Source organism: Hyperolius riggenbachi, chromosome 1, assembly GCF_040937935.1.
Source record: "Hyperolius riggenbachi isolate aHypRig1 chromosome 1, aHypRig1.pri, whole genome shotgun sequence".
Taxonomy (NCBI): Eukaryota; Metazoa; Chordata; class Amphibia; order Anura; family Hyperoliidae; genus Hyperolius; species Hyperolius riggenbachi.
This window is the reverse complement of record NC_090646.1, coordinates 458423776-458445975: the sequence shown is the minus strand read 5'-3', so window position 1 is coordinate 458445975 and position 22200 is coordinate 458423776. Positions and strand designations below refer to the sequence as shown.

The following is a 22200-nucleotide window of genomic DNA, read 5'->3' as shown; positions in this document are numbered from 1 at the left end:
GTACTCTATTAGATAGATAGATGCGGCGTATGCTACGACGCGGGTTGGCTAGTGTTGATATACTAGTTTAATTTGTCACATATTTTCTGTAAGGTCAAGTCATAAACATAACACACATTTTGTTTTGCCTTAAATGCTTTTTATTGAATTTCAGTGTAATGTGTTGGTAAGACCCCATGTATAATTGTAAAGCATCCATCATATCACATGTGTTGTACAGTTTACCTTTCTTATGTTGAATTGTCTTTATGGGGTCATATAGTAATTATGCCACCATTTAAATCCATTTATATTTTATTGGTTCATTTGTTTATAGACTGCCTTGTGATTTGTCATGTAAGCTGTTGTTCAAGGCCATGGGATGTAATGTCATTACTTGTAGCAATGTGACAAATACACAGCATGAAGAAAACGGTGTTTCTTGGTTTTACTTCTTCGTATTGTTTACAGCTAAAGGAACAGGAAACATCCAATTTAACAAAGCAGATTGAGGTGCTGGGAAAACAGATAAAAGAGCTTTCCACATCTACTGGCCTGGATAACAATTCAGTGATCTCTCTAAAGAAGAAAGTATGGGAGCTGGAATCCAGCATTGCTGAACAGAACCAGCAGCTGAAAGAGCAAGAAAATTCCATCCAGCACCTTGAACAGGTAATTATGTAACAGGTATAAGCCGGATAGATCCATAAGGGTCCACCCTTGTATAAGTCCACCAGATAATAGCTTAATCATGTACAAGTCACGGTACTGATGCATGTGTGATAGAATAGGCCTTGTCATGATCTCGCCTGTAGTATGTCCTGTTGGTTGTAACTGAATTTCTGATTTCTCTGCATGCATTCAGTTGAATTGTTTTGTTAGTATTCACAATAAGTGTCATTGCCATCTGCAATCACTCCGTAGTTCAGCACAGCTCAGGATGCTGTCATGAATCCACCTATGGCTTGTTGCTGCTGAGCTGCAGCCAGACAGTGCTGAATTCCCTGCATACATGTTGCTACATAATGTTGCATCCATTTGTAATGTGAGTTCTATCCATCTGTATATCAGCCTGCAGTCTTCAACCAGACTAACACAGAATTGAGAGATTACCATTCAGCTGTGTTGGAATTTGCATGCCTGCTCTCATTCGGTAATGTCCATAAAAAAATCCTCTTCCTTCATTAACATTTGTCCTGTCATAGCTTTCAGCTTTGCCATAACTGTTGGCCGGGCCCCATGTCTATTGTTTTTACCTTGTCTTGCTTCCTTGTGAATGGCTGTTTTTCCTGCGTGGGTAAACAGCAAAGTCTTTCCAGTCCTGCTAGCCTGGACACAGCCATCACTAGGGTAGTGATTGGATAGTGCTCCTGCTAGTTCACATTCTGTGGATGTGACTATGGCAGCGGTTGCTATTAGTTACGCTCCTTCTTGTTCTGTGTTGTTTGTGCCTGTGTGGATGTTTGCCATCGCTGCGGTAGATGATCGTAACTAATCAGCAACATTTTGTGTACATTTTTGCAATTATGCCTGTACATAATTACGATTTGCAAAATGATTTTTAAACTTGGAAAAATGACAATTTTAAAACCATTTTTCTTTGCGTTTTTAAAATCAATTTTCTCAAAAACTGCAGTCTTTTTGAAAAATTATTTTTTTGACTTGTACCCACTATTCTCCTTAACATATGTAGCAATAGCATGTATGGGGGCTTTACTATTAACTGCCAAAGTCGGCACAACATTTTGCAAAATTGCACGAAAATTACGCGAAAAATTGCGTAAAATTATGAAATACTACTATCACATACGAAATCAATTACGATTTTCCCTGAAATTTCGTATTACGATGCAAAATTTTGGCCCATCACTGGTGATTAGATTGGCAAATATTCCTGTCTGTTTGTCTGTCCTTGTCTTATTCAGTGGGGCGGACAACAGAAGCTCAGAGCTGTGGTCGCTCTGAGCAATCATCCTAGTCTTGTTTATTGTGGCAGTTATCGGAAGCTCAAAGCTGTGGTCCCTCTGAGCAACCTTAATCCCTGTCTCTAGTCTACTCTACTGCTGTGTTATCTCCTCCACGAGTACATCCTGCACTATTCCCTCATATCATCCAGTAACGTTTATCTTTTTTAGTGAGCTCTGGTAGTACTCTTGTCTTCCTGATCTCAGTCTCTATTCCTTGCACTCTGAAGTCCTACGGGATAACCGTAGTCGGGTAGGAGTAGTGGTCTCCCGTTCACGCAGGGGCTTGGCGTGTAGGTGAAGAGTGTGGTATTAAATTGGGGTATAGAGGCTGAAAGAAGACAAGAGATCTGTCAGGCCTTACAGGCCCATTCTGGAGGGCCAGGTTGTCTACCTGTAGTGTGCATATATAGCTGATCCAGAGCTGGTTGACTGTATCTGTGCATGTATGCATGGCTCCTATCTCTATAGGGTAAACAGGAAAGCTGGTGTGAGCTAAATATTTGTGGAACATTTCATGGAGGATTTGCAGTAAAAGAGAGTAGGTTGGCTGGCACTTAATGCTGGCCGTGGCAGTGTAACCTGAGTTGCTCAGCAGCAATGTGTTTCAGCTTGCAGGGTTACAGTGGAGTAGTTGAGACCTAAGGCCTTAGGGGTGCCTCTATTATGTTACTTATTGTATTTAAGAATGCACTTGGCCGGCATGCCTATGTTATTGTCTACCTCTGTGCTTTGATAAAGGGGACCTTGTGGGACCCCGAAACAATTGTCAGCTTAACAGTGTGGATTAACTGATCTAATAAAAAAAAACTTTTTAGAAACGGTGTGCAAACCTCTCTTTGGCTTATCGAGTATCTTCAATGGTAGTTTGGATTTCTACCCTGGATATGCACCCAATGAACGCTGAGTGACGGTGTGGGACTTTGTACCCTTGTACCTGTGCCATTTATTGATTTAAGCCTGAGACCCACTAGTGCAGTTCCTGCAGTGCTTTGTTCTTTTGAGCAATCACCAACACTTGCAAAAGCACTTTGCTAATGCGAAGCCTATGCCGGTAATTTCACAGGAGTACATTTCTGAAATTGCAGCATTATAAAGTGCTTTCTTTCATTCAAGGAACACACTTATCTTTCAGTTTTCCGCGCACTTTTTTCTGCGTACTTTTTCTGTGCTCCAGGTGTGTTTCTATGCAGGAAAACACATGCATTTTTTTTTCACAGCAGCTGATGTAATTGATAGAGAAAACTGACAAAATGTGCAGAGTCATGATACAGAATGTCAGTTTTTTTCTGCGTGCGAAAAACATACTAAGTGTGAACTAACCCATTGATTAACATGAGTTCTCATTTTTTCCGTGCAGAAAACGTGCACGAAAACAGTCAAGTGTGTTCCCTGCCTCAGGGAATGCAGGGTGCAAAATCGCATTCCCTGCAATTGCTCCAGAAATCGCTCTGTGTTTACTACAATAACAATAAAAAAAGTTATAACAATTTTTGTTCTCTTGTGGGTTCCAGCCCTTTCTCTCCCTCCAGGGCCCAAGGTAATTATGTGGAAAAACATTATATATTCTAAATAGCTATACTTAAAAAATATGCATTGTGCATCATGTGTTTGATGTATAATTGGGTTGGCGTACTCGTAACACAGTTCCTGTCCTTGCACAACAGATGCGTGTGCGTTTTGAAATGGAAATTGAGCGTATGAAACAGATGCAGCTGAAAGAGTTGGAGGACAAGGAAGAAGAACTGGAGGACATTCGCCAGTCATGTCAGAGACGGGTATGTTAATGATCAGTCATTTAAGAAAGTGTGAAATTTTTTGTTGGAATGTTATTTGTGCATTAACATAAATAATCAATATTCAGTGTTTTATCTTTACTGCAGAAATACACCATCTTTAACAGTAATTTATTATTTGCATTTTTTCAAGTCTCTTCCTAGCTTTGTTGTTATTTGATAATATGTGTTGATTTTAGTACTAATATTAATCCTGTAGATGATCATGTTCCTGAAGTGTCCTACAAATTGCGGAGGAAAAATCATCCTAATTGCTTTTTGGTTCATACTGAAGTGGCCAAGGGCAGTTCATTTAAAACTGGTCATTAATTAATCACAAACTAATGCCTGTGCTTCAGTGGGATGATATTAGCAATTTAGATAGAGCCGGTTCATTTTTTACTATTTTTTATTAAAATGTTATTAGCTCGCGCACATAGGTGCTGATCACAGTCTGTGATATGAGAAAATGAGATACTTTGTTCTGTAAATTGTAATTTGTAATTGCGTACATTTCCATTATTTGCTGGTACGCTATTGGTCATGTATGAAAGATTAACAATGTGAAGTGTATATGTATAAACAGTGTATTCGGCAAATAAAGAATTGATAAAAGAAAAAAAAAAGGAAATTGTAAGCCACAATTTATCCTCAAGGACACTTGGTGGGGTATCTGAGACTGCAGCCAGTGTGTTCAATTGTAAACCAGATGTATCACAAAAAACATAATTCACATAATTGAATAGGAAACTTAGGTAGTACCTATCTGAGTTGTTATTGTAAGTAAAGCTGACCTCTGTTTCTGTAAAATAAAGAATATTACCATACTCAACAGTATTATTATTATTTATATAGCGCCAACATCTTCTGCAGCGCTGTACAGTGTATATTGTCTTGTCATTTAACTGTCCCTCGGAAGGGCTCACAATCTAATCCCTACCATAGTCATATGTCCACGTATGTATAATGTAGCATATGTATTGTAGTCTAGGGCCAATTTTTGGGGTTATGGGAGGGAACCAGAGTGCCTGGAGGAAACCCACGCAGACACAGGGAGAACATACAAACTCCAAGCAGATTATGCCCTGGCTAGGATTTGAACCGGGAACCCACTGCTACAAGGCAAAAGTGCTATGCCACCTTGCTGCCCTAGCAACAGTACTGTCCCTGAGATCTCCATGCACGGCCCTGATTCCTGGATTGTTGTCTATAAACGGACAAGAGCAGGTTGCAGTGAGCCAAGTTCGCCAAGCCTAATTTTTTTTTCTTTTTACAAAATTCCAACAACAAAATCCTTATTTGTTGTTCTTCTTTTTTTTTTTCTTTTTTTTCTTTTTTTTTTAATATTCTTCTGTTTGATTTCTTTATTCTGGCTCTTTTCTTCATCTGCTATATTCATGTCTAATTGCAGAATGCTGCCTTACCTATCCACTGGAAACATGGGGAGCAACACCAAAAATTGCCAGCATCCTGTTTATACAGATGCAATGATGCAGCAGCTCTAAGGTGGCCACTAATGATACAATTTGCTGAACGTTCGATTACAAACGATTCTTCTTATGAATGATCATAAATGATAGTTTGGGTCCACTAACAGACAAAAATCTCCTAACCAATCAGATGGATGGGATCGAACTAAAATTCTGATCAATTTCATTAATCTGATCCGATTGGTTAGGAAAGCAAAATTATAGACTGCATATAGAGTGTTATATGTATAGTGGCCTTGCAGCATTGGGTGCCTGGTTCGAATCTAGGCCAGAGCAGAATCTTCATGGAGTTTGTATGTTCTCCCTGTGTTTACATGGATTTCCTCTGGGCTCTCTGGTTTCCTCCCACATCCCAGAAACATATAGATATGTTAAGGGCTTCCCCAAAACATTGCCCCTAGACTATCATGGACACAGCTTCTCTGAGCCACAGTGACAACAAGACTAAACTCTGTAAAGTGTTGCAAAAGACGTCAGCATTATATTAATATAAAATAAATAAATATTGATGTATGTACCTTTTCTTGCTTGTCATAGCTACGGCAGTTTGAGATGCAGTTAGATCAGGAATATGAAGAAAAACAGATGGTACTTCATGAAAAACAAGACTTGGAGGGTCTTATTGGAACCTTATGTGAACAGGTAAGGAATTGTTCTGCCAGCTAGTTACTGAAACGTATCAACATAAAACTACTGTGGAATATCTGCATATCTGTTTTGTTATTTAACGTAATGCCTGGTACACACAGTGAATTTACGATCAGATTGATGGGTTAAATCAATAATTTTCATCATGTCCTATCTGCTCCTGAGTGAGAATGGGGTTGATCTTCAGATCGGTACCACACAAAAACAATGCCGTCCTCAATCAGGTTCAGATTGGACATGCTAGTAATTATCAATTCGACCTGTCAATTTGATGGCAAATTCTCTGATGCATACTAGCCTTAAAGAGAACTAGAGACGAAGCACCCTCATGTATTTTATTACATTTATCAGTGGGAACATGACAGTAATGACCTACCCTGCTTTTAAGCTGGCCATACACTGGCCCGTTTTACCGCCAATTCGACAGCAGATTCGATCACTGGGATCGAATCTGCTGCCAATCGTTCATGCTAAACGCACCCGTTGATCCGATTTCCTCCCGAAATCGGATCGGTCCATCGATCGCGGCGTGCGGGTTACTTCCGTCGATCGCCCGCGGGTAGGGAGCGCGTCGCTAGCGGCGGCCGATCCGATACAGTTATACATTACCTGCCGCTGGCTCCCGGGCATCTTCTCCGCGTCTTCTCCGCATCTTCTCCGCGCTGCACCGCTCTTGCTTCCATCCCAGCGTACATTAACTTCCTGTGTCACTCCAGTGACCAGGAAGTTCAAATAGAGGGCGCTCTATTTGAACTTCCTGGTCACGGAGTGACACAGTGTATGCTGGGATGCGGTGCGGGGTGCAGCGCGGAGAAGAGGACCCGGAGCCAGCTTCAGGTAATGTATGCAGGGGGGGGGGGGACAGGCGGCAGCGGCGGCTCCACAGATTGTGATCGGTTTCAGGCTGAAATCGGTTCACAATCTGTTTGCAGTAAAGGCAGCCATACGATCCCGCTCTGATCAGATTCGATCAGATAGGGATCTGTCAGCTGGTCGATCTAATGGCAAATCGACCAGTGTATGGCTACCTTTAGTTTTATTCTTCTCAGTCTAATCTATCTGTTAGCAACTGTGATAAGAATCCACCGAATGATTCAGTCGAGGTTTGACCTGGAATCATTATAGCTGAGTCACTCTTCTGTGGAGTCTTTTCAAGCCCAAGCCTTCCTCCTCCTGGCTCAGATTTCATACTCAGAGCTGTTGACATGGGAGGGGCTGCTGCTGCTGAGAAAGAAGCTCTGAAACAGACAGTGTATCTGTGTGCAGTGTGCAGCCAGTCATTATCTACTGTATGCAGTTTCATTTCTATGAGAGACACTTCCTACAGGCAGCCACACAGCATACCAGAATAATAAAGTTGAAAGCAGACAGATGAAAGCCTGCTGCAGCCCTGCTTGTCTATAGTCTATAGACAGCACATCCAGAACAGTTTATAACCTGGAAGCAGAAGAGATATGAGCCGGCGGCCATATTGGATATTTCCTGGAGCAATCATGGATAAAAAACACTCAAAAAGGCACACCAGAACAAAATTATCAGGTAGAGCATTTATTCTTTACAAGCTGTCAACTGATATGTTTATTTTGTGTGAATCGTTCATCTCTGGTTCCCTTTAAGGCTACTGTAGACTATGCACTTAGTGCAAATAAAAGGGAAAAGTGAAGTGCACACCAGCTCTATGCCTGATATACTAGATTCATATACAATTGTGGTGCAGCTGGTTCTGAAACGACAGATCATTATATCTATTGAAATCTATTGAGAAACGACAGATCATTTGCTTTGTCCAAAGAGAGGGAACATCTAGGGGCAACACAATATCAGTATAGCACACTTCTCAACACTGCAATAACTTTTTCATAAAGGCATAACAGCAGATAAAAACATATACATATATACATATACTTATTGGCACGTGTGGGTTTAAGAGAGGTGCGGAGGATGGTCGACGATCATTTCGCCCTGCAACGTAGGCTTTCTCAAGACCACATTGCAGAGTGAAACTATCGTCAACCATCCTCTGCAACACTCTTAAACCTGCATGTGCTGATAAGTATATGTTTGTATCTACTGTTATGCCTTTATGAAGAAGTTAGTGAAGTTTTGAGAAGTGTGCTATACTAATATAGTGTGTTGCTCCTGGATATTCCTTCTCTTTGATCAAAATACACTAAACACTTCTGGAACTATTTATATCAGAAATTAGCAATAAACTATCATGATCCACTCAATCCTGATATTCTGTTTGACACAGTTACATAATGGTGTAGAGGATAACATTTTTACCTTGCAATTCCAGCTGCCTGAAGTGTACATGTCCTTCCTGGTAGCAGGAAAAAAGGGCGCAGGATGAGGGTGGATGAAAAGGCCGCTGCCATAGACTTTAATGCAATTATGGTTAATTAGAGATGGCTTGAACCTCCAATTTCAGGTTCCCGAACCTCGAACGCGAACTTCCGCAAAAGTTCGGGTTTACGCGAACTTAGCAAACCGCAATAGACTTTAATGGGGAGGCGAACTTTGAAAACTATAAACATTTATGCTGGCCACAAAAGTGATGGGAACAGGGGCGGCGCCAGGGGGGTGCTTGGGGGTGCTCGAGCACCCCCTAGAATTGTCCAAGCACCCCCAAAGCACCCCCTGGAGTGAACTGACTTCAGGCGTCTAAAAGACGCCAAGTCAGTTCACACACCGGCAGCACGGAGCAGCAGGCAGGGCTACGGTAAGATGGCCGCCCGGAGCCCTGTTCTGCAGACTTCGGGCGGCCATTTTCCCGTAGCCCTGCTCTCTGCATGCAGGCAGGAAGTCTCGTGGTGACGTCGGGAAGGAAGACGATCGTGGGCGCGCGGGCGCTGCGCGCCACAATGAGGTCGGGACTCGGGACAGGAGGTCGGGAAAGAAGGTCTTCTGGCTGTAGGTGAGTAAATGGGTTTTTCTTTTCTTTTTCAGGTGATGCGGATTGTGCATATTGGGGTCATTTCTGCTACGGATTGTGCATATTGGGGCGATATCTGCTACCGATTGTGCATATTGGGGTCATTTCTGCTACCGATTGTGCATATTGGGGTCATTTCTGCTACCGATTGTGCATATTGGGGTCATTTCTGCTACCGATTGTGCATATTGGGGTCATTTCTGCTACCGATTGTGCATATTGGGGGTCATATCTGCTACCGATTGTGCATATTGGGGTCATATCTGCTACCGATTGTGCATATTGGGGTCATATCTGCTACCGATTGTGCATATTGGGGTCATATCTGCTACCGATTGTGCATATTGGGGTCATATCTGCTACCGATTGTGCATATTGGGGTCATATCTGCTACCGATTGTGCATATTGGGGTCATATCTGCTACCGATTGTGCATATTGGGGTCATATCTGCTACCGATTGTGCATATTGGGGTCATATCTGCTACCGATTGTGCATATTGGGGTCATTTCTGCTACCGATTGTGCATATTGGGGTCTTATCTGCTACCGATTGTGCATATTGGGGCCATATCTGCTACCGATTGTGCATATTGGGACCATATCTGCCACCGATTGTGCATATTGGGACCATATCTGCCACCGATTGTGCATATTGGGACCATATCTGCCACCGATTGTGCATATTGGGACCATATCTGCTACCGATTGTGCATATTGGGACCATATCTGCTACCGATTGTGCATATTGGGACCATATCTGCTACCGATTGTGCATATTGGGGCCATATCTGATAACGATTGTGCATATTGGGGCCATATCTGATAACGATTGTGCATATTGGGGCCATATCTGATAACGATTGTGCATATTGGGGCCATGTCTGATAACGATTGTGCATATTGGGGCCATGTCTAATAACGATTGTGCATATTGGGGCCATGTCTGATAACGATTGTGCATATTGGGGCCATGTCTGATAACGATTGTGTATATTGGGGCCATGTCTGATAACGATTGTGCATATTGGGGCCATGTCTGATAACGATTGTGCATATTGGGGCCATGTCTGATAACGATTGTGCATATTGGGGCCATGTCTGATAACGATTGTGCATATTGGGGCCATGTCTGATAACGATTGTGCATATTGGGGTCATTGGACGTGTTTTTTGTTAAAATCTGCTCACATTACGTGTATTTTCTTGAGAAAACCTGCTCACATTACGTGTATTTTCTTGAGAAAACCTGCTCACATTACGTGTATTTTCTTGAGAAAACCTGCACAATTATGTGAATTTTCTGGGAAAAGGGTCACCAAAACTTGGGCCCTCTGTCTTTGCGTTGCACTTTTAAAGGGAACCCGAGGTGAGAATAATATTGAGGCTGCCATATTTATCTCCCTTTAAGCAATACCAGTTGCCTGGCTGCCGTGCTGGTCCTCTGCCTCTTATTCTTTCAACCATAGACCCTGAACAAGCATGCAACAGGTCAGGGGTTTCTGACAATATTGTCAGAACTGACAAGATTAGCTGCATGGCTTGTTTCTGGTGTAATTCAGTTCACTACTACAGCCAAATAGATCAGCAGGGCTGCCAGGCAACTAGTATTGTTTAAAAGGAAATAAATATGGCAGCCACCATATCACTCTCACCCTGGGTTCACTTTAAATTACAGTTAGCCCCGCCCTCATCCGGTCATGACCACGCCCATTTTTTCGACGCGGCGCGCTTCGCGCGCCGCAGGTTGTAGCCACACCCATTTTTGGCGCGGCGCGCTTTGCGCGCCGCAGGTCGTCAGCTCCCCCGGAAATTGGTCCAGCACCTGCATAGCACCCCCTAAAAAAAATTCCTGGAGCCGCCACTGGATGGGAAAGATGTTTCAAGGGGGTCTAACACCTGGAGTTTTGCAGGGCGGAGTGGGATACACGCCAAAAGTCCCGGGGAATAATCTGGATGTGAGGCACAGCAGCGTTTTAAGGGCAGAAATCACATTGCAATGCTAAATTGGAGGCATAAAGTGCTTTAAAACATCTTGCATGGGTATACATCAATCAGATAGTGTGTTTAGAGTACTGCTTCACACTGACACACCAAGCTCACTGTGTAACGCATTGGAAACAGCTGTTTGTGTAGTGACGGCCTTGTTGGACTGGGGCGCACCATGGCGAGAGTGCAGGCCATGGCAGTTTTCCAGCCCATATGGTCGCCGGGCTGTGGTAGCTCAATAATAGAACAACAGTGACTGTCCAGCTGATCGAATTTGGTCTATCCACAATGAAGCAACGACCTTATTATCTTGGGTGTGCCCCCCCCCGACACACTCATATAGCCGGCGGTCATTGCTTGATTGTGATACGCAGCCCCTTCACCGCGGCAAGGTAATGATCACGAAGGGGAATTGACACATGTACATGCCTTTTGTTTTGTTGTTGCAGCCGCAGTGCAGCAAGAAAAATTAGGCAGGCATGTATACGCACCAGAAAAAATAGTTATTGTGTTTGTTAGCGGCCGCTGCTAGCAGCGGCCTTAAAAATCCAGGAATCCATGGAGAAGGCAGTCAAGTGGCCTGCAGGCAGAGATGCTGTGTGGGGAGCGACTTAGTCTTGGGGCAGGCAGTCACACGGCGTGCAGGAAGATATGCTGTGTGTGGGGACTGACTTAGTCTTCGGGCGGGCAGTAGCCCTCTGGGATCCATGCCTCATCCATTTTGATAAAGGTGAGGTACTGAACACTTTTTTTGACCTAGGTGACTTCTCTTCTCACTGACAATGCCTCCAGCTGCGCTGAAGGTTCTTTCTGAAAGGACGCTTGAGGCAGGGCAAGATAGAAGTTGGATGGCAAATTGTGACAGCTCTGGCCACAGGTCAAGCCTGTGCACCCAGTAGTCCACGGGTTCATCGCTGTTGTCTACATCAGCAGTTAAGGCCAGGTAGTCAGCTACCAGCCGGTCGAAGTGTTGGTGGAGGGTGGATCCGGAAGGGCTAAGGTGAGGAGTTGGACTAAAGAATGTCCGCTTGTCCGACATTACCATGAGATCGACAGAGCGTCCTGTCCTTGCCTGCGTGGACATGGGAGGATACAGAAGAAGGCCCAGCAGAGGCTATTCTTCTTGCGTCAACTGAAGAGATTTGGTATGCCACGCAAACTGCTGACCAGCTTTTACACCGCTACCACGGAATCCATACTCTGCTCCTCCGTCATTGTATGGTATGCAGGGGCATCCACCAAGGACAAGTACAAACTCCAAAGGGTAATTAACACGGCGGAGAAGATCATAGGAACACCCCTGCAACTGCCACCACTGGACCTCCTCCACACAGTGAGACTGTGGTCGAGGGCTTCCAAGATATCACAGGACCCCTCTCACCCGGGGAACCGCTACTTCGATTTATGCAAACAGGCCGACGTTACAGGACCATCTATTCCAGAACGACCAGGCGCAGGAACACATTCTCCCCTCAAGCTGTCCTCCACCTGAACTCCAAACCCTCCCTCCGTGACTGTCCGTAGCGCCTAGCCAATGCTCGGATCCCTGAACTCTCACCACTCTGGGCAGTACTGCTCTTAACTCTAGCTGCCAGTGCTCTCAAATGAACTGTCCCCCAGTTTCTACAATCTATGCTGCTATACCTGTCTCGTTGTATATTCCTTGTTTTGTCTGTCATGTAAGAAATGCCTATGCCATGTGTACCACAACCAATTCCGGGCACGACAACTGTTGTACTTGGCGAATAAAGTCAATTCTGATTCTGATTCTGATAGTAGTGGCACCTTTATTCCATTGTGCTGCGACATCACCCTTAAATGCACTGTAAAGCATACTTGCCAGCTTGCAGTGCAAGTGCTGCATCCTTTCTGCCTTCTGGTGATTTGGTAACATCTCCACCACTTTGTGCTTATACTGAGGGTCTAGTACAGGTCATTCCCTTTGGGTTTTTTTATACGGGGGTCCCTCAACAGGCTGGACAGCATGAAAGCACCCATCTGCACAAAGTCGGATGCCGACATACTAGCCAACTCCTCTTGCTCTTCCTCAGTGATGTCAGGTAAGTTCTCCTACTCCCCCAGCCACAAACAACTCCACGGGAAAGGTTAGTAGCACAAGACCCCTGTGACGCCTGCTGCGGTTGTTCTTCCGCCTCCTCCTCAAAAAAAACACCTTCCTCATCTGCCTCCTCTTCCCCAGGTGACTCTTCCTCCTCCTCCCCCTCCTCTGTGCTGCCACAGGTGTTGAGGAAACATCTGGTTCTGCTGATGATTGTTCCCACTCTTCCTGGTCACGCTCGTCCACCACTCTACACACGACACGCTCCAGGAAGAAAGCATATGGAATCAAGTCGCTGATAGCGCCTTCACTGCATCTCACCTGGTTGGTCACCTCCTCAAACGGACGCATGAGCCTGCAGGCATTACACATGAGTGTCCAGTACTTTGGCAAAAAAATGCCCAGCTCCCCAGAGCCTTACCTTTGACCGTAGCTGTTCAGATAGTCTTTGACGGCTTTCTCCTGTTGTAGCAGGCAGTCGAACATCAGCAGAGTGTTGAATACCAGCGAGTTGGGCTATCGCAAATCAAGCGCCTCACCGGCAAGTTGTTTCTCTGCTGAAAATCGGCCAAGCGCGCCATGGCCATGTACGACCGCCTAAAATGCCCACACACCTTCCTGACTGCTTCAGGACGTCTTCTAAGCTTGGGTACGTAGACACAAATCTTTGAATTACTAGATTCAGCACATGTGCCATGCAGGGTACATGTGTCAACCTTCCCAAATTCAAAGCCGAAATGAGATTGCTGATGCTGTCACACATCACGTTGCTAATCTCCAGTTGGTGCGAGGTCAGCCACTGTTCCACCTGTTTGTTCAGAGCAGCCAGGAGAGTTGCTCCAGTGTGACTCTTGGCTTTGAGGCAAGACATGTCCAAGATGGAGTGACATTGTCGTACCTGGCATGCAGCATAGGCCCTGGAACCGCTCAAGGTGAGAGGCGGAGTGAAGGAGGGTGGCTTTGAAGGTGCCAGGTAGAAAGCTGCTGAAGATAATGCACCTGAAGGAGGAAGAGGAAAAGGAGGGTGGCTTGGCTTCTGTGTGCTGCTTTTGCTCAGGTGGTCTTCCCATTGCAGTTTGTGCTTTTTCGCCATGTGCCTTCGTAAGGCAGTTGTCCCTACATGGGTCTTGGCCTTCCCAAGGCTCAATTTTTGGTGGCAGGGAGTAGAGATGGCATTGCTCATATCTGAGGCAGACACACGCAAAAAAAAATTCCACACCGCTGAGCCCTGGGGTGATGGAACTATGGTGGTGTCAGCATCTGACGTTGAAGGGCATGTTGGCTGACTGTCCATAGGTGGCAATACATGCCGCCGGACACTGCCACCAGCTGTTTCTGTCGACGAGCTCCCCCTGCTTCTTTCAGTAACTCGTTTCCTCCTACTCCTCTCTGACTCCCCCTCTGAACTGTCCCCCTGGTCATGATGTCTAGTAGGATCCCAGGTGAGATCCATGGAAGTATCATCATCATAATCATCGTCATAATCATCCTCCACAGCAGGTACTTCATCCTCCTCCTCACACCTTATGTCCATAGTGATGCCTAACTCAGACATATGAGGTGGTGTAACTTGCTTAGCGCCTTCATCTGGTTGTAACAATAGTGGCTGTAAATCTGTTAATTCCCCACCAAATAACTCCTGCGACGTTTCAAAAGGAATGGATGTGGTGCTAGTAGTAGTGCTGGTGGCTGCGGAAGATGAGGTGTTCTGTGTTAAATAGTCAACTACGTCCTGACAATCTTGGGAGTTAATGGCACGTGCCTTTTTCTGAGCACTGTACTTTGGTCCAGGGCCGCATGAAATCATGTCAGCACGACCTCGAACAGTCCTGCCGGGTGCCCTGCCTCTTGCTCTGCATCTGCCTGTTGTTTTGTCCATATGGGGGGGGGGATGAAGTGAAAGGTATGCACTAACTTGACTAATATAATGTGCAGCTGTCACACAGGTGCAGTGAAAGGTATGCACGGACTGATATTACAAATGTGCAGCTGTCAGACACACAGGTAAAGTGAACAGTTATGCAGTGACTGGTATATAAACTGCTTGCTGTCACGCAGGTGCAGTGAACATGAACAGGTATGCAGTGACTGTTATTACAAATGTGCAGCTGTCACACACACAGGTACCATGAGCAGGTATGCAGTGACTGGTATTACAAATGTGCAGCTGTCAGACACACAGGTACCGTGAACAGGTATGCAGTGACTGGTATATAAAACTGCTTGCTGTCATGCAGGTGCAGTGAACATGAATGCAAGTATGCAGTGACTAGTATTACAAATATGCAGCAGTCATACACACAGGTACCGTGAACAGGTATGCAGTGACTGGTATTACAAATGTGCAGCTGTCAGACACACAGGTACCATGAACAGGTATGCAGTGACTGGTATATAAAACTGCTTGCTGTCACACAGGTGCAGTAAACATGAACAGGTATGCAGGGACTGGTATTACACATGTGCAGGAATGCAGTGACTGGTATATATAACACTGTGTGCTGCTGTCATGCAGGTGCAGTAAACATGAACAGGTATGCAGTGACTGGTATTACAAATATGCAGCTGTCCCACACAGGTGCAGTGAAAAGGTAGTCACTGAATGTGCTGGGCCTTGCACAGTATAGCAATTACCAAGGAACAGCTGTGACTGACAGGGCTGTATATGCAAGTGTCAGTGAGCCACATGAAAAAAAACACATCAAAAGAACATTAGCTCTCAAAAGAGCTGTTTTGGGGTGCTTCTTAGCAATAACTATCAGCAAGGAGCAAGCTAACAAGCCTAGCAACAACCTAACTAAGCTTTCCCTAATCTGTGCAGCAACCTCTCTCCCTTATTTTACTAACTACGCAGCACACAGAATGAGATCATGGCCGACGCAGCTGCCTTTTATACAGGGGAGGGGGGGCTCCAGGAGGGAGTGTAGCCTGATAAGCTGCCCTGTGTCTGCTGACTGTGATGTAGAGGGTCAAAGTTGAGCCTAATGATGTAGTATAGGGGGCGGGTCAAACTCACATAAAGTTTGCGATTCACGCGAACGCGAACCACCGATGTTCACACGAATCGGTTCACGGTCAAACCATTCGGGCCATCTCTATCGTTAATACGGTGAAAAAAGCAGAAAAAAGGGTGGCACGAAAAATAGTTTTTGTCATATTACTTTGTTTATATGTACAGATTTTACATTATCAGAGATATTATCGTTTCTATGTGTAAAAGGGTGTTTCTCCAGAGGGATTGGTTAGGGTTAGGCAACACAAGGGGGAGTGGTAAGGGTTAGGCACCAGCCGAGCGGCGGTTAGTTTTATGCAACATCAGGGGGGGGGGGGGTCGAGGGTGGTTAGGGTTAGGCACCACCAGGGGGTTGGTTAGGGTTAGGCACCAAAGGGGGGTAATTAGGGTTAGGCACCACCGGGGGGGTAATTAGGGTTAGGCGCCACCAGGGGAGTGGTTAGTTTTAGGCATCACCAGGGGAGGGTTCAGTGTGAGAGTCGGGTTGGGTTAAGCTGTATTGTTCAATTACGTAATGATTTTTTGCGTTAATATCTTTTCATTATTATTTCCCCTCTGTAATTACAATGGTATTTATCGTTAACCAAGTTTGACAACAATGTTTATCTTTATCAGATTTCGTTATCCATCCCCGCCGTTATCAAGCTGAGCCCTTTTTTCACTGCGCCGTTTTTTCATGCATGCTCCTTCCTGTATTTTTGTTGTTTATCTATGTCATCCCTAATAAGTTTTTTGGCTTTCCCCAGAATTAGATTTAGACCATTGTTTGGACAACTAACCAGGCATCAGATGAAGTATTTATATAAAAAAAACCTAATAACAACATATTTACCAAAACAGCCTGTAATAGAATATTACTCTATGTTATTAATAGAAAAATATAGTTTTTCCTTTCTGTGCTGTTGAAGCCTAGAGTAGAGTTGCCCTTTAAAAGTTTAAAAGCAATTCTTCAAACAGAAAATGTCAAGACCTATTGGTAGAGCAATTCATAATTTGTGAATGCCAAGCCAAGCTGCATACTTAAGGTGCTTAATCTAAGCAGGTCATTATGGATAGCAATTAATCTATAGAGGTGAAAGGGTGTCATTGATGTTTTGCCTAAAAACTAAAGCTAAAACATGAATATATTTACTTCAAGACTCGTTGTAAGCAATAGCTATTTATACATAGTAGAATTTGCATAATGACATTAGCCTTAATATTTTGTGTCTTGGATCTGCTGTGATATTCTCTCACATTGCATTGTGCTCTGCTATATGTAATGACAGTAATTAATGATAATCAAATGCAAAGCTTTTACTTTTAATACATTGTTAAAGCAATTAAACATGGAAAACAAACATCTACCACAATTTTTTTTAAACAAAGACCCTGCACCGCATTTAGCTGCTAAATTAGACGACTGTACTATAACTTAATTTAAAGAGAATCTGTATTGTTAAAATCGCACAAAAGTAAACATACCAGTGCGTTAGGGGACATCTCCTATTACCCTCTGTCACAATTTTGCCGCTCCCCGCCGCATTAAAAGTGGTTAAAAACAGTTTTAAAAAGTTTGTTTATAAACAAACAAAATGGCCACCAAAACAGGAAGTAGGTTGATGTACAGTATGTCCACACATACAAAATACATCCATACACAAGCAGGCTGTATACACCCTTCCTTTTGAATCTCAAGAGATCATTTGTGTGTTTCTTTCCCCCTTCTGCTCTCATGCACTGAAGTTTCAGGCTGCTCTTTTCTTCCTGCAAACAGCTTTGCCCTTGTCTGAATTTCCTCAGTATGTGAAAGCCCAGCCAGCTCAGAGGACACTTTATCCAGCTTGTAAAAGATAGGAGAGCAGAGAGAAGCTGCAATAATCTAAATATCACACAGGCAGTGTGCAGAGAGGGGCCTGAAAGAGGGAGTTAATAGCAGAACCACAACACTGAAGAACTTGGCAGCCTTCCAGACACTAGCCGACAAGTCTGACAGGGGAAAGATACATTGATTTATTACAGAGACTGTGATAGCAGAAAGTGTTGCAGTAAGGCAGAACACATTAGAATATCTTTTGGAACTTGTAGGATGATAAAAAACACGATGCAATTTTTGTTACGGAGTCTCTTTAAACTATATTTAAAAATCACCACTTCTTTTTAAAGTGTAATGATGACATATTGTTGATATTCCATATAAAATTCTGAAAGAAGATTATTTGATTTTCCCCACAATAAGCAACCAAATCCCATCTCCTCACTTTCGAGGGAAGTACATGCAGTTCTTTATTTATGTAAGAGATTTGCAGTTTGTAAATTCTGGTTGTGAATGTATACATTTGTTTGTGCATCACTTGGTAAACAAATACGGAAAGAGCCAACAGAAGCATTACTACACAAAAAAACCAAACTACGCAACAAAAATGAATTATTTAATTCATCACATATTTCCCGCAGTGAAGAAACTATAGCAAGCACACAAAGGATAGGTGCACTACATATTGAGCAGGTTAAATGATGGCTGGGATGGGCATGCATCACTTGACCTCTAAGTGATATATACAAGGGCCTCTAAGTCAGGGGTGCCCACACTTTTTCGGCTCGCGAGCTACTTTAAAATTTGCCGAGGCCAGGAGATCTACCAACGTCCCAAATGCTAAGCATGCCCCCCCCCCCAACGTAGGTTAGCCAGGTGTATGTGCCTGCAGCATAGGTTACGTGCCCTCAGTATAGGTTAGCCAGGTATATGGGCCCTCAGTATAGGTTAGCCAGGTATATGGGCCCCCAGTCAAGGTTAGCCAGGCATATGGGCCCCCAGTGTAGGTTAGCCAGGAATATGGGCCCCCAGTGTGGGTTAGCCAGGCATATGGGCCCCAGTAGGTTAGCCAGGCATATGGGCCCCCAGTGTAGGTTAGCCTGGCATATGGGCCCCCAGTGTAGGTTAGCCTGGCATTTGGGTCCCCAGTGTAGGTTAGCCTGGCATTTGGGCCCCCAGTGTAGGCTAGCCAGGTATAGGGGCCCCCAGTGTAGCTTATCCAGGTATAGGGGCCCTCAGTGTAGCTTAGCCAGGTATAGGAGCCCTCAGTGTAGCTTAGCCAAGTATAGGAGCCCTCAGTGTAGCTTAGCCAGGTATAGGGGCCCTCAGTGTAGCTTAGCCAGGTATAGGAGCCCTCAGTGTAGCTTAGCCATGTATATGGGCCCCTAGTGTAGGTTAGCCAGGTATAGGGGCCCTCAGTGTAGCTTAGCCAAGTATAGGAGCCCTTAGTGTAGCTTAGCCAGGTATAGGGGCCCTCAGTGTAGCTTAGCCAGGTATAGGGGCCCTCAGTGTAGGTTAGCCAAGTATAGAAGCCTTCAGTGTAGCTTAGCCAGGTATAGGGGCCCTCAGTGTAGCTTAGCCAAGTATAGGAGCCCTCAGTGTAGCTTAGCCAAGTATAGGGGCCCTCAGTGTAGCTTAGCCAAGTATAGGAGCCCTCAGTGTAGCTTAGCCAGGTATAGGGGCCCTCAGTGTAGGTTAGCCAAGTATAGAAGCCCTCAGTGTAGCTTAGACAGGTATAGGGGCCCTCAGTGTAGCTTAGCCAAGTATAGGAGCCCTCAGTGTAGCTTAGCCAGGTATAGGGGCCCTCAGTGTAGCTTACCCAGGTATAGGGGCACTCAGTGTAGCTTAGCCAGGTATAGGGGCCCTCAGTGTAGGTTAGCCAAGTATAGAAGCCCTCAGTGTAGCTTAGCCAGGTATAGGGGCCCTCAGTGCAGCTTAGCCAAGTATAGGAGCCCTCAGTGTAGCTTAGCCAGGTATAGGGGCCCTCAGTGTAGCTTAGCCAAGTATAGGAGCCCTCAGTGTAGCTTAGCCAGGTATAGGAGCCCTCAGTGTAGCTTAGCCAGGTATAGGGGCCCTCAGTGTAGCTTAGCCAAGTATAGGGGCCCTCAGTGCAGCTTAGCCAAGTATAGGAGCCCTCAGTGTAGCTTAGCCAGGTATAGGGGCCCTCAGTGTAGCTTAGACAGGTATAGGAGCCCTCAGTGTAGCTTAGCCAGGTATAGGGGCCCTCAGTGTAGGTTAGCCAAGTATAGAAGCCCTCAGTGTAGCTTAGACAGGTATAGGGGCCCTCAGTGTAGCTTAGCCAAGTATAGGAGCCCTCAGTGTAGCTTAGCCAGGTATAGGGGCCCTCAGTGTAGCTTACCCAGGTATAGGGGCACTCAGTGTAGCTTAGCCAGGTATAGGGGCCCTCAGTGTAGGTTAGCCAAGTATAGAAGCCCTCAGTGTAGCTTAGCCAGGTATAGGGGCCCTCAGTGCAGCTTAGCCAAGTATAGGAGCCCTCAGTGTAGCTTAGCCAGGTATAGGGGCCCTCAGTGTAGCTTAGCCAAGTATAGGAGCCCTCAGTGTAGCTTAGCCAAGTATAGGAGCCCTCAGTGTAGCTTAGCCAGGTATAGGGGCCCTCAGTGTAGCTTAGCCAAGTATAGGGGCCCTCAGTGCAGCTTAGCCAAGTATAGGAGCCCTCAGTGTAGCTTAGCCAGGTATAGGGGCCCTCAGTGTAGCTTAGCCAGGTATAGGAGCCCTCAGTGTAGCTTAGCCAGGTATAGGAGCCCTCAGTGTAGCTTAGCCAGGTATAGTAGCCCTCAGTGTAGCTTAGTCAGGTTTATGTACCTGCAGCGTAGGTTAGCCAGGGTCCTCTGGACTCCTGGGACCTCCGGCAGGCAGTCCGCTGGCCAATAAGAATGTCGTCAGGGAGAAGACGGCAAGACGCGGCGAGGAGAGAGGGAGGAGAGAGGCGGCGCAGCCGCTACGTCATGGCTGGGGGCGGCGCCGGGCATGTTACAAGCACGCACGTTGCAGGCTGCCCGGCGCCGCCCCCAGCCATGACGTAGCGGCCGCCTCTCTCCTCCCTCTCTCCTCGCCGCGTCTTCTGCCCTGCATTCTTATTGGCCGGCAGCTAAACATGCTGCTGGCCACAAAATTTAATGAGACGCGGCCAAGAGGCCGCGATCTACCAAGAAGGCGGTCGCGATCTACCGGTAGATCGCGATCGACCTATTGGGCAGCCCTGCTCTAAGTGATATTATTATTAATATTTATTAGATTTATATATCGTCAATATATTACATAGTGCTGGACAAAAAATTAGGTTATGGACAATGAAAATGGGATGACAACACAACACAGGTAGTGTGCAGTAATATACACAATGCCAGATCATGTCATTTCATGAATAAGTAGTCCCAGTAATTAAAATTCACTTTATTTTGTGAAGAGGATGCATAATCAAGTATAATACACATGGAGGGAGGGCCATGCCAAAGGTTTACAATCTAACAATAGGAGGGGGGTTGCATCAAGAGGTTTTTGACAGAGAGCATTTGGTCATGGGAGAGGTAGGGTAGGCCTTCTTGAAAAGTTTTGTAGGCGCTGAAGGACGGGGCAAGCCTGAATGTCAGTGGGAGAGAGTTCCACAGTATGGGGGGAGCTCTATTGAAGTCTTGTAATCACACATGGGACCGCGAGATGTGTGGTGTGGTTAGGAGGAGGCCATTGGAGTAGCGGGGTTGATTGCCAGGTGTGTATTTGCTTACCAGGTCAGAGATGGATGTTGGGCAGGACTACATATATATATATATATATATATATATATATATATATATATATATATATATATATACACCAGGGGATGAGCAGCACAAACCACATTATATGCAATTCTCCATGAGAAATATAGAAATACAGAGGGGCTGCAGCACACAACAGGAAAGCAGTGACGGGGCACTTGGTTACGCTTTAACGTGCTTCAGCTCACCAACTGTGCCAAAGTGTCCCTAATCTGGTGAGTCCTACTCTAACTATGCAAAAATGCTAGTTTTTAATTAGTGCTCAAGTGGGAACTGTTCACCACTAAATGGGAAAAAGGGAAATTAAAAACACCTCACCTTTCTACTAGCTACTGACTAGACTATCTAAGTTCAGCAGATATATGAGCTGTGCTCAGAGAGTTCAGTCAGTAGCTAGCAGGAAGGTGAGGTGTTTTTAATTTCATTTTTCCCATTTAGTGGTGAATAGTTCCCACTAGAACACTAATAAAAACTAGCATTTTTGCAGAGTTAGACTAGGAGTCACCACATTGGGGACACGTTGGCACAGTTGGTGAGCTTAAGCACATTAAAGCGTAACCAAGAGCTCCGTCACTGTTTTCTTGTTGTGTGCTGCAGCTCCTCTGTGTATATGTGTGTATATATATTTATATATATATATATATATATATATATATATATATATATATATATATATATATATATATATATATACCATATATACTCGAATATAAGTCGCAAAATTTAGGACTGATTCAAAGTACAAAAGTGGGGGTATATTTGAACGTTGAACAGA

The 22200-nt window shown here is 44.8% G+C and overlaps 1 protein-coding gene across 1 annotated transcript in view; it reads left to right on the top strand.

The window, feature by feature from the left end:
* LOC137525416 (unconventional myosin-XVIIIb-like) overlaps positions 1-22200 on the top strand; it is a 508546-nt gene that overhangs the window by 210641 nt on the left and 275705 nt on the right. Inside the window, exons 13-15 of the mRNA XM_068246531.1 lie at positions 451-651; positions 3611-3721; positions 5746-5850. Of these exons, the coding sequence (XP_068102632.1) occupies positions 451-651; positions 3611-3721; positions 5746-5850 (417 nt within the window). The remainder of the gene's footprint in view (positions 1-450; positions 652-3610; positions 3722-5745; positions 5851-22200) is intronic.